Source organism: Theobroma umbraticum, unplaced genomic scaffold, assembly GCF_002168275.2.
Source record: "Theobroma umbraticum cultivar Fairchild unplaced genomic scaffold, ASM216827v3 scaffold_89.0, whole genome shotgun sequence".
Lineage (NCBI taxonomy): Eukaryota > Viridiplantae > Streptophyta > Magnoliopsida > Malvales > Malvaceae > Theobroma > Theobroma umbraticum.
The window spans coordinates 3,731,476-3,743,804 of record NW_018397271.1 but is presented as its reverse complement, the minus strand read 5'-3'; the positions used below and the strand labels follow the sequence as shown (position 1 = coordinate 3,743,804).

General features: G+C 33.1%; 1 protein-coding gene across 2 annotated transcripts; it reads right to left on the bottom strand.

Annotated features, from left to right (window-relative positions):
- Positions 1 to 1,008: 1,008 nt before the first annotated feature.
- On the bottom strand, positions 1,009 to 11,487 carry ORC4 (origin recognition complex subunit 4). Of its 2 annotated transcripts, XM_021441699.2 has the most exons (16): positions 11,056 to 11,481; positions 10,837 to 10,927; positions 10,662 to 10,718; positions 10,054 to 10,101; positions 8,151 to 8,201; positions 8,027 to 8,070; positions 7,876 to 7,939; positions 7,612 to 7,698; positions 5,336 to 5,427; positions 5,167 to 5,248; positions 3,658 to 3,743; positions 3,414 to 3,523; positions 1,912 to 2,004; positions 1,770 to 1,831; positions 1,519 to 1,662; positions 1,009 to 1,318 (listed from the first exon to the last, which is right to left on the bottom strand). In XM_021441699.2, the coding sequence occupies exons 1-16, from the start codon at positions 11,175 to 11,177 to the stop codon at positions 1,289 to 1,291; spliced, it is 1,263 nt and encodes a 420-aa protein (XP_021297374.1). In that variant the 5' UTR covers positions 11,178 to 11,481; the 3' UTR covers positions 1,009 to 1,288. The 2 variants fall into 2 exon arrangements, with proteins under 2 accessions (XP_021297374.1, XP_089641454.1); XM_089785328.1 differs by lacking the exon at positions 1,009 to 1,318 and having other exon boundaries at positions 1,523 to 1,662; positions 1,922 to 2,004; positions 11,056 to 11,487.
- Between the last annotated feature and the right edge of the window lie 842 nt (positions 11,488 to 12,329).

Genomic DNA, 12,329 nt, shown 5'->3' with positions numbered 1-12,329 from the left:
TCATCTCTTAAATAAAATTTTTAACAAATAACCAAGAATCCTGCAAATCCATGTTAATATTAATTAGAAAATAAATTTTTTATTTTGTTAGTAATTTTGAAAATTTTAAAATATATTGTTATTATTATTTTGACAAATTCCTAAAAAATAAAAAATGGAAATGATTATTTTTTGGAAAAAATAAAAAAAAATCAAAAAGAGATTTTTTGAAAAAAAAATCTGAAAGTAAAAGAGAAGTATTTTTTATTTTTAAAAGTTTATTAAAATATTATAAAGTGGAAATAATTTTATAATTTTAAAACTTATGAGCATAAAAATGAATATCTTCTATTTTTTCAAAAATTCTATATATTTTTTTGTTTGATGGGTTTTATAATATTTTATAATTTCTTAAAAAGAAAAATTATTTTTATTTCTTATCGTTCTAGGAGTTTTTTTAAACAATTAAAAATAATTTTCAGGCTTTCTCCTTTTTTTTGAATTTTTAAAAATAACAAAAATTATATTCATGTTTTCGAAAATTTATAGATTTTTTTTCAAAAATTTAAAATTATTTTTAATTTTTTAAATTCTTAAAATGATAAAAGTTAAGATTTGCAATTCTATTGATTGATTTGTCGATTTTTTTTATATGAATTGTAATTGTTATACTTGATTATATTTATTATCAATATATTTAAATCCATCAAAAAATTATTATATTAATTCATCATACAAAACTTTTTTTATCTATTTACAATACTAGAAAATGTCAAAACACGAAAGATATGTTGAAAGAAAATTTTAATCATTTTTTTAAAATGAAGACAAAAATATCAAATTAAATTTGATAACATTACTTCTTTGTTTAGTGCAATTACATTATCTCATGTTGCATTGATTTATTACAAAACAAATACTGTAATATAATTTAATTAGATGCATTACAAAAAATGTAAAAACACAATCCTCACCAAGTGCTTCAGTAAGAAAATACTCAATGCTCATGAATATAAAGGACACAAAAGGTGGAGGACAAACAATTTGATGTTATTAATCTAGATGCAGTCGTAATAATTAACATTGGATTGCAATAGAAGAGAAAGGAAAGATTTCAAAAGTGTGACATCCTTCACACATGAAGTTCATCTTGGCCAGTAGAAAAGTATTTCTTTTATATCTAAGAAGAAATGGTGGAATTGACCCATCAAAATGCGGCAGAGGGGAGATTCCATATTTCTTTTGACCGTACACCTGGGGCAGTTAATAGGCAGCCAATATTTCCCCTCAACCATGTTACTTTCAAGTTTTACCGCGCAATTAATTTAAGGAGGATGGCCTACAAAACAATCAGAGCACCCTGATCACAAACTTTGAAACAGTCAATGAATTTTCAAGGCATTGCAGAAAGTAAAATGTTGCAAAAACAGAAGCCAAATGCATAAGTCACGATGCTCCAAGTGAGTTCTAGCAGGTCCAACCATGGTTGACGGAAAACATGATACACTTTATGTAATAAATGTTATGAGAGTAACTTACAGGACATGAACGATATGACTTCAGCCCCTGATGCAGTTCAGCCGGTGAAATTAGAAGCTTTACAGGGCGAAATTCAACAGATTGATTATGTCCTCTATTGTCTGTAAAACTAATTAATTCACGTTGTAGAAGGTGTTCAAATGCCTGCAAAAATCAGAGTGAAACCTCATCAAACACATGGCATGAGACTAAGTGGACGGAATACCAAATTGCAGTAATACATTTTGCCTTCCATATAGAACCATACACACCCTTAGACAAACATTTCCTGCGTAATTGTCAGATGTCTGGAACTCATGCATGCTCTTGTATTCTGACACATGAAATATGTGTAAGTAAATAACATCTTAATGATAGTAATTGAAAAATAACACCGAAACAAGTGAAATGAACCTGTCATAACTGAATTGAAGTTATACGAGTTCTGCTCCTTCACTTCCAACCTTTTCATGCATACTAACAGATAGAGTTCCAATATGGAGCAATCTGCTTAAAAAAGTTGAATGTGCACTCAAGATCGTCATGCTTCCAACAAAATTAAATAAATCAAAGTTGAATAATTTATCATCTTATCATGATTTTGCCACTGAACATGCATGAAGAAGTGGCATCGTTTTTAAACTTCTTAAGATCTTGTGTCAAATGTCAGAAATTCAAATCATCAACTAAAATTTAAAGATGACTACAACCACAGATTTACAAATATCATAGAATTTTGCAACAACAGTCTGCCAACAACCATCAATACTCTACAATGCTGTCAGACAATCAACCAGGTAGCTAAAACTTTAAAGGTGAATTAGTACAATAAAAAAATTTAATGAAATCATAACAGTTTCCAACAACACTCTGCTGAAAACCATCAGTCTGAAACAAAGTACCCAGAGGGAGTTGAACCATTAGGACTTCCAAAGACTATTTATTTTATAAGATAGTGTGTTCTTTGAACATCTAAATATAAATATCAACCAGGGAAACACCAAGCTAGAAGTTAGAAATTTTAGCTAAAAAAAAAAAGGCTAGAAGTTCAAGGTGAAGCTTTTGTGCCCCATGGCAGTTCGCTTCAAACTTTCTCAAACATGAGTCAACAAGAAGTGAAAGAGGCAGAATTCAAACTAGAATCTCATGTTCATGCACCCAAACACAAGTTAAAAATCTAATGAGAAGATAGCCAGAGTGCAAAACGCCACATGTTTGAGTTTCAGTAGACAAAGACTATACTTTACTCCAGATTGGCATAACTTTAAGAAACAGAAAGGAGACAATTTTGACCTTACACCAGTAACAACCTCGCCAAAGCACCATTGGCCTTTTAACTTTTCAAGTTTAAACCATGCAACCTTCAAAAAGCTTAAACTCAAGTTGCTAACAGTGCTTGACTTGAACCCTTATATTGTTTTTAATAATCACACTCACTTTAGATGTGGGATGAGGTATTACAATCTCACCCATTCAACTCTTTGATGTCCTCATTAAGACCATACAACATAATCACAATCAAGGCCAGGTCCACAGAACCAAATCTCAGTAGCAAAATGTGAAAACCCACACCGTGTTGGCACACGCTTTGATACCAATTGTAACAACTCGAGCCCAAGCACAATTGGCCTAATAACTTTTCAAACTTAAACCACACCACTCTCAAAAGCTTAAACTCAAGTTGCTAGTAGTGATTGACTTGGAACCTTATATCATACGGGTCTTAATAATTAAGCTCACATCATATACGTGAAGAGGTATTACAACAAAGCATACTACTCTTGGGGAGGAATTAAGCTCACATCATAATAATTAAGCTCACGTCATATATGTGAAGAGGTATTAAATATTCAAAACATGTAAACAAAACAAAACACCACACCAATATAGAGGAAAGACTATTTAAGTCCTCATACCTTTTATACATTCTGACTTTGGCTGCCGCTGAGTGCTGGAAAGTGCAGTTTTGAAATTCTCAAGTGAAAGGAATCCAACATCCAGATCCATATAAGAAACAGCTTGAAATCTAGAATCAATTTGATGATCATAGAATTTGATTATAAAACATTGTAATTTTTTTTGGATCATTATATGTTGTAATTGTAATAGCTGACATTTATATAACATTCTATAGTCCCAGACGCAAGAAGAGAAACTTACAGAAACCTCACCAATTGACCAATTGTGGAATTGAAACTCAAATAGGTATTAATTAGTTCTTTGAATCTCTCATCTGCTAAAACATTCTGTAAGATGTCAAGGAATTCATACCCACTCTGGAAGAAAAGATCCTTGGAAACATACAAGTAAGAAAAAACATAATCTCAATAAATTTTAAGAATGCATGATCATTTAATGTATGCTTTTCATTATCTTTGGCTTTTGCAAATGCAGAAAGCAATAACCCCTGCGCACACCACCCGGCACAAGACACACACACACACATAAAGAGGCTTCTTGGATGGGTCAAAACTTAGTTGCCAAGGCCGTATCTATATTAATCACAATTTCTTTCAATAAAATTTATGATTAAGTTTGGGTTGAGAAGCAGAATATTTACATATATGCCAGAGGGCAGCCTAAATGCACGAGGCTCTGCATAGCAAGGTCATATCTATGCAGCCTTACCCCTTACTTTTTGGAGACCTGTTTTTGTACATATAAAATATAAAACAAAGCCAATAAAATTAGTCAGACAATAGTGTGTCACAGTTGTTGATGACTAGTGTGAATGCAATCTTGTTTAGTTTATGGAAAGACTGAAATGAGAGAGTTACAACATAGGAAAGGGAGAAAAGGAAAATAAGAAAGAAGAAGAGAGAGCTCATCTGCTCCTAAAACTCATAAGATAGCAATATGAAGAATTGGATCTATACAACTCAAGCTTTATAAGCAATGCAATAATTTTGAGGGAAAGAAAAGCTGGAAAAAAGTTGGCATATTAGTTACCAAGATTGCAATCACTTTTGTATCTCCAGCTTGCTGATATTAAAACCCTTTTGGCTCTTAGTCAATCTCCATAGTTCTAGGCTAGCATTCAGCCCATAATCGTTACCAAAATTATTGTAACAAAGGAATTGCATGTTCCCTGGAAACTCGTGCAGTACATTCCACCATCTGAGGTAAATCAACAGCAATAATAACTCCTATAAAACTTGATTATGTTGATAATTGACAATGCTAGCATTAATATTATACTTTGAATTGCAACTCAAAGCTAGAAACAAGAACACAATGAAGTGCTATACTTTGAAGAGCAGTTGAGTTTATGTGGAAAAATACAAAGAATGGAAGGATGGTCTGTTTATTATATATTATTCTATTTGACAATCAAATATACACGTATCTTCATATGCTCAGTCTCCATAAGTCGTATACCATAAAACCATTTCATTTATATATTCATCCCAATAGTTCTGGATATATTTTATGAAGCCCATAAGAATGAACCATGAGCTTGCATTATCCTTACCATTCAGTTTAAACTTAAATTAAGGCAACTTAGAAGGTCATCAAAATTATACCCTAACAGCCACTTGAGACTTCTTAAACGCAGTTCCAGGCAACCCTTAAAAGTACATTCAATCATGAAGCTTTTCCCCCCTTTAAATGGCTATAATCTACTGTTATCAATCATCCCATTAAGCAAAGGTTTCAGGGAAAGGATACTTTAAGCCTTCCATTAAATTCAGCAGTGTAGCTGTGGGGAAGGCTTGAATCCTCAGGCAATGATAAAATGTGCTCCAAGAATCTGCAAAGCCAAATGGGCAACAGATAAGGTTGTCCTTTCTTAAACATAAGTCACATGATCTCCATCTTTAGGCAATAGAAAAACCACCTTTCTGTGTCTTCTTTAGATGGAGGAAGAAACAGCAGCTTTCTGTGTGAAAAACGAGATCTCACTCTTTTTTCAAGAAGCTGGTCAACATCCTACATGACATGTATTAAATTTTAAGGGCTCTAAAAAAGTAAATAAATCATAGTTATGCAAATTGCATGTTTATGTACTCAATCCACACAAAGAAGCTAGGCATCAGTTTTCTATTTTTTTTTTTTGGGTAAGTCAAAAAAAATTTTATATAAAACTCTGCAAAATAAGAATTGCAAAAGAGAAAACATCATGATAGGAACAAACTAAGTAAACACATGAGCAACAAACAAAAAGAGAAAGGTAAACAATTTACAATTTTCTCAACATCAAACTGGTGGACATAGCTATGAATTCAATTTTATTATCTTCTCAAATTCTTCTCAGAAGGCTTCGTTCTTCTCGAGAACTTTACTTCAAAGATTCTACAATTGCGTTCTATCCAGATGGGATAAACAGAAGTAATAAAGTGCTCTTCCTGATAATGTGATTTAATTTGTTATAAGACCACTTGGTTTTTGGCTTCAAGGAAGTGCTTTTTGATCAATATTGCAGTCCCTTAGCATGGCTTTCCAAATTTTAGCAATAAAGAGGGAAGTCAAAAACAGATAATTCAAATTTTCTTGGTGATTGTAAGAGAAAAAATTTGAGATGTCTGAAGTCTACCTCTCCAACAATAAATCCTTTGTTTGAAGTTTCCATTAGCAGCCAACAATAAAACAAAAAAAAATTCTTTGGCATATAGTTTTTGAAGCATACCATCTAGCAGCACTGAGGCTGAGTAGCTTTCTGTCTAGTGCACTCCCAACTCCCAAGCTTCACTGATTCTAAAACCTCCTATATTCTTCGGGAACCATCCTTGAATGCTCACATTCATGACAGTTTCCCAAACTTACCCAATATTTGAATTTGTAGCTATATGAAAGAACAATTTTCCAAATATTTGGTGGCAAATCAGCTTCTTGAATATCAGTTCCATACTTTTGAGTCACAGAGCCACCTGGCAGTCTTTTCCATTTATTTTCAAACTTTATACTAGTTATTTCAGTGTCAACTTTAAGGATAATGATTTAAGGAACAAAATTTGATTGCTTTTAAGACTAATTATGTGTTGAAGACAATCATGTTTTATTTGTCAAGCCAGTAGCCACTTGTCCTCACTCACAACCATTGCCTCGGCCTCTCTTGACTGAAGTTATTGGAGGTAGTTAGCTGGAAACCAAAGAAAAGTCAAGAAGATAGAAACAATGGCAACAAAATGAGTTCTTCATGGGAACTCTGACTCCTAGTGTTTTATTGAAATTCAACTCTGATTGTATAAGTAATGCTTAGTAAATCTATAGAATGCTATCCTCATACTAGACAGCATTAACCAAAATGATTGATAACTACAACCTAAAAACAATTAATAAGACAGAGGTAAGTCTGAAATATTTCAAGAATTTATTCATCAAAAAGAAAGATTGCTCGAAGATAAAATACTAATATCATCAGATAAAATTTCAAGCTGTGGCACATAACACAATGATATGCATATTTTTTTATCAGAGTAAATTGCACTCAAATCCTTGAATTTTGACACTAATACACTCAAGGATATTAGTTTGAGATATACACATCCCACCCCAATGTTATGAGAGTCCAATGATAATAATTTCATTTGCATTTATTCATTTGTAGGTTTGATACTGATTTGAGCTTTTTCATAAGGAAACAAGGAAAAAGCTCTAGGTACATCTCCACTCATAGTTCAGCAGATTAGAAAGAAATGAAATGAGAGTTAAGCAATTAGTCAGCCAATCAAACCATCCTGTTTTTCTTTTTCTTTTGAAAAAAAAGGATGGCTTGTGTTTCCTTTACAAGAAATAAATAATGAATTGTTGAAACTTGATAGTGGTTTTCCGGTTATTATTTGGTTGGTAATAATTTTTGAAAAGCATTATTAGCTTATAATTTTATTTAGATATTTTATTTGCATTTAAATATGATTTTTCATATTTCTAAAAAAATAATTTTCATCATTAATTACCTTTTTTTCCTGTTTTAAGATAATATGGATAAGGGTGTTTTAGTCAGTCTACAATTACTGTTAACGCCGTTTGCTTCCATGGAGTGGGATGTAAATTTTTCACAGTATCCTTGAGTGTATTTAGAGTCAAAACTTAAGTACTTGAGTGTAATTTATTCTTTTTATTATCATAAATGCTGTAAACAAGAAAAAATAAATAAAAACATTTTAAACATACCAGTCGACAGCTCACACCAATGACAACAGCTTGTGATGTCACGGACTGCATTGCATCTAGCAAGCTATAAAGTAATCTTTGTTTTCCCTGCAAAAATCAATTGGAAAAAGGTAAAAAAAACTGTTTAATCTCTTGGTTCAAAGATTTCAAACCTAACTTTTTCCTACAAGCAATCGCTAGTATGTTCTGTATGGCCCACACGCTTAACAAAAAGAGAGCTTTTACATGGCATATTATGAAATAAACAAAATGGAAGATCCTTACCTGAGTAAACAGATCAAACTCATCAAGCATAAAAATAATTGTTTTATGTGCCAATCCACATTCCCTGACAATGATGAATGCTATCAGTTTTAAAGATTTTTAAAATATATTCTTTAAAAGAAAAAAAATCAGACAAACCTGGTAAACTCACCTTAACATTGCTATTAAGAACTGGGAGTTATCATCAAATGATGCCTACAGAAATCATCTCATAATCAGTATATCAATTTTATTAGAAATGCATCATAGTGACCTCAAATCGATATCCACAGTACCACTTTTGAGAACAAAAGTTGATGCTCCTTGCATAACTGTCGAGCAATTTCCTGAAAGACAGATAACCATGACAAATATAAAAAAGGGCATGACCATGATAATTTTAAGACAAACTATTTGATCGGTAAGAGACAAAGAAGAATATTGTTTTTGAACAAAAAATACATTTAATAATGTTAATGAGAACTTGGAAGATTATGTGTAAAGATGTATAGAAAAGAAACATCGCTTAGCTAGTAATTTTATCTTCCTAGCCAGCATAAGACCAGACCCAGTAATTTTCCAATTATGAGTAGTTCGTCTATTCTCAGAACTTATTTGAGTCACTCATCAATCAGTCACTATGTGAACATTTCCTATTATATTTCTTTGATGTTTTATGATTAGTTAAAGTCTAGGCCATTATAATTTCCATCAGATGTACCTTTAGATACAGAGAGTTGTATTATTGCTTATGCACAAACTTGCTAATGATTTGAACTGACTTCTCGTCGTTGCCTCCAAAAGTAACAACGAAGGATCCATCTGCTGTTTCAGTAATTCCGCCATTCATATAGGAGAATTGTTGTAAGAATATCTCGACTCCGATAAATTTGTGCAAACAACTGTCAAACATGTATCTATGAGTAAATTACAGCCAGAGTCCCCAAAGGTTGAGTCACATATCATATAGGTCCTCGCAATTCAAAAAGTCAAATATTCGTCCCTATCCTTCTAACATTATAACTAAAATGTTCTTCTGTCAACTCAACTGTTGAGTGCCAGCTAGCAACATGTGTCTGCCATGTGTCAGTTGGTGTGTACAAAAATTGCTTTGTTGAAAAATATTTATTTGCCAACCTCTGCATCGCCTAGTGGCAACCAGGATCATTAGTGAGGCACGATAGGCCTCTATTTTAGGGGAAAAAAAAGTAAGATTTTAATTTTATAATTTAAATTGATTTTATGAAAAATGTTACTATAAATAATATCTTACAATAACTAATATTAATAGCAAATGGATGATAATCTTTTAATATTATAATTTATATTTATATTTTAATAAAATTTATAAGTTTTTTTCCTCTTTCTTCTCTTTCCTCTCCCTTTGTTCCCACCAACCAGAGGCCAACCAACCACTGGGAAGGGCCAAATTGGACCTCCCAGTTCCAATGCCAGGTAACTGGAGCAAGGCACCTCCTAGCATTGCTAGACATGGTACGGGGAGAGATCGGGCTGGCCCCACCCCACTCCCCTCAATCTGCTGTGAGGGGGAGGCTAATCCAGCCCTATCCACCATCTAAAAACACTGGAATCCAATGACCACATCTCTCCATTCTTCTCCCCACTCTGCTCATTCTCTTACAAATTCCTTCTCTCTGCCAAAATTCTTATAAAAAGAAATTAATTGTTAAAAATAATCCAAAAAACCAGTTTAAAATGCCACAAATAACCCCAAAATCAACCCACAAACCTGAAATTTGTCCAAAACAATTTCAAAAATACCATTCAAGTCCAAAGCAAAATTGGGAATTTTTTCCCCAACTAAGAATTTTTATACACATTGGAATAACTGAGTTGATAGAAACACTAATGACAGGACCTTTTAATTATAAGGGTGGAAGTAATATATGTGACTTTTGGAGGGACTAATATGATATGTGACCCAAACTTTGGGAACTACTGGTGCAATTTACTCTCTATCTGTCTTTAACAGGGTATGCAGTTTATTCGACCAGCAATTATACTATATATGACAGTATATGTTGTGCACGAAATCAAGTGTAGCAAGACATAAAATCATACCAAATAGCACAAGTTAAACTTGCATAACAAGCAAAATTTGGTAGTTATGAATTCAAGATCAAGTAATCCAATATGACAGAGAATAATGTGGGAGGAGGAAAATTATGAGATATTCACCTTTAGTGCACAATTGTCATCACTATGCAAAAGGCCATTCAATCTTATCTGCACCATGAAGCCGACGATAAGATAAGATGAGAGCACAATTTCAATGAATATCAAAGCATTGTGTCTTTATAACACTTTAAAGCACGCTACAACAAGAGTAGATAATAACTCACCGGGTTGGCAGTATACTATACATAAACACACAAGCACACACGCTATCACAATTGACACACATAACCCTTTCATGGAAATGAAAATCCTTATATGATGTATATAGTCAAAGCACCAGGTACATGAACAACTTGCATTTATTTGACCTGTACCAAAGACACTTATTCTACCCACAAAAATTCTCTCTCCTTCCTCGCTTCCTCAAAATTTGAACTGGAGGATTAGTTTCACAAACAAACACATTCAATTAAGTCCAAATTCCAAGCAATATCCAAAACATAAATATGTCAAGTCAAACTCTTCAGAATGTATTTCCTCATTTTCTAACAGACTAGATCAATTTAAAATTTTATCCTTTTCATTACTATGACAGCCTCAAGAACATTCCTTCCTAAAACCAAAAAAAAAAAGAAAGTAAACTAAGAAATTAAGGAGCACAGCCATACCACAGATATTGCTTCAGGATATTGTTGTAAAAGATCGCTGAGAACAAGTTCCAAAACCTAACAACACAGGAAGAAGTCTAAAAAGTTTACAAATAAATTTTTTTAGAAAAACATGTTCTGTAAAACAATGCAGGGAAGAAGCAGAAGAAAAGCTTAATCAAAGATGATGGCTTACCGCGGCTTTCCCCGAACCACGAGGACCAAGAAGCAGAATCGAATTGTTGCATGCTTCAGTGACTGAACTCGATATTATAAACTTTAACTTGCTGCAAAATAAAAATTGAAACAAAAGAAAAAGAGAGAAATTAAAAAGGGGGGGTAATACTACTATTTATTTAAGCGAGCATTTCCGAAAATGGAAGCTGAGAAAATGAGAGGAAGAAAGACAAGGGACCTGTAGTTGCTGTCAGGAGAATCGGAGAGGGGTTTGAAGACGAAATTAGGGTTAGAGAGTCGAGTTCGAAGGAGATTTAGGGCTTTCTGTGAAGGATTTTCTTTCTCTTTTTCTTTCCCCATTGGCTTTGTCGGTTCACCGGAACGCACTGAGACTGAGAGAGAAATTAAAGCAAGGGTCAGAATGGGATAGTCAATGTAGTATGATCACGTAAAACTCCTAACCGAAGCCATGCCAGCTTGAGGAATCAGATTTTCATAATTCTAATGCTTTTAAATTGATGATCAGATTTTTAGGAAAGGGAGGAGTTTTGGGGTTTTAGGAGCAAAAACTATAGGAAATTAAAGATGAGGGAGAACCTAGCGCCGCTGGCAACGGCAACGGCAGTGAGAAAAGAGAGGGGGATTGAGGGAGAAGTGAAGTTATCGAAGAGGGAAAAGTAAGGGAAAAGGGAAGTGGGCTCCCGCCATTTGCCCAAAATTTTGTCTGGGCTTTCCCTTGCAAAGCCCAGGTAACGAAATTGGAACCGTCGCGTATGAGGGAGCCCTGTGGCATATTGGCGTTCAAAGGGGACAGCGTATGTTGGAAAACGACGTCGATTTCTCAAGATTTGGCGTGTTCGTGCTTCATAAGGGAGAGCGTGTGTTAAAAAACGATAATATTTGCAAACACCATCAGTCTATCGGGGTTCATTTTCACAATGTGTACACTTGTTTTCGAGAGCATTTTTCTTTGAGCTGTAACATTTCTCTTTCCTATTAGTGATTGATCAAAATGTGATGAGATTTTTGGACATACCTAAAAAGCCTACCGAATTTAATGAAGGCATTGCACTTTTACTCCTTGTTTTAGCTTGCAACAATAATGAATTTGAGCTTGATATGAATTAAAAGAAAATATTTAATGCATGTTAGAAAAGGAGCAAAGTATACCCAACTGGAATGGAGTGAATACATTGGTTTGATCTTACTTTTATGTTTATGTTATTAATATGTGACATAATGCTTAAATAAGTCTTTAAACTATTTTTAACAATTTAAATAAACCTTTATTCTTTCATTGCATTCAATCAAGTCTTTATATTTTTATTTTAAGTCAAATCAACTCTTATAATAATTAAATAATAACTATTAATTAAAATGTCACTTGTTATTTTATATATGCAGGACACTAACAAGATATTGATGTAGAAGGTGACAAATACCATATGGTCATATTATCATGTTAAATTAGCATGTCATATTTTCATTAATTATGATATGTCAATATAACAC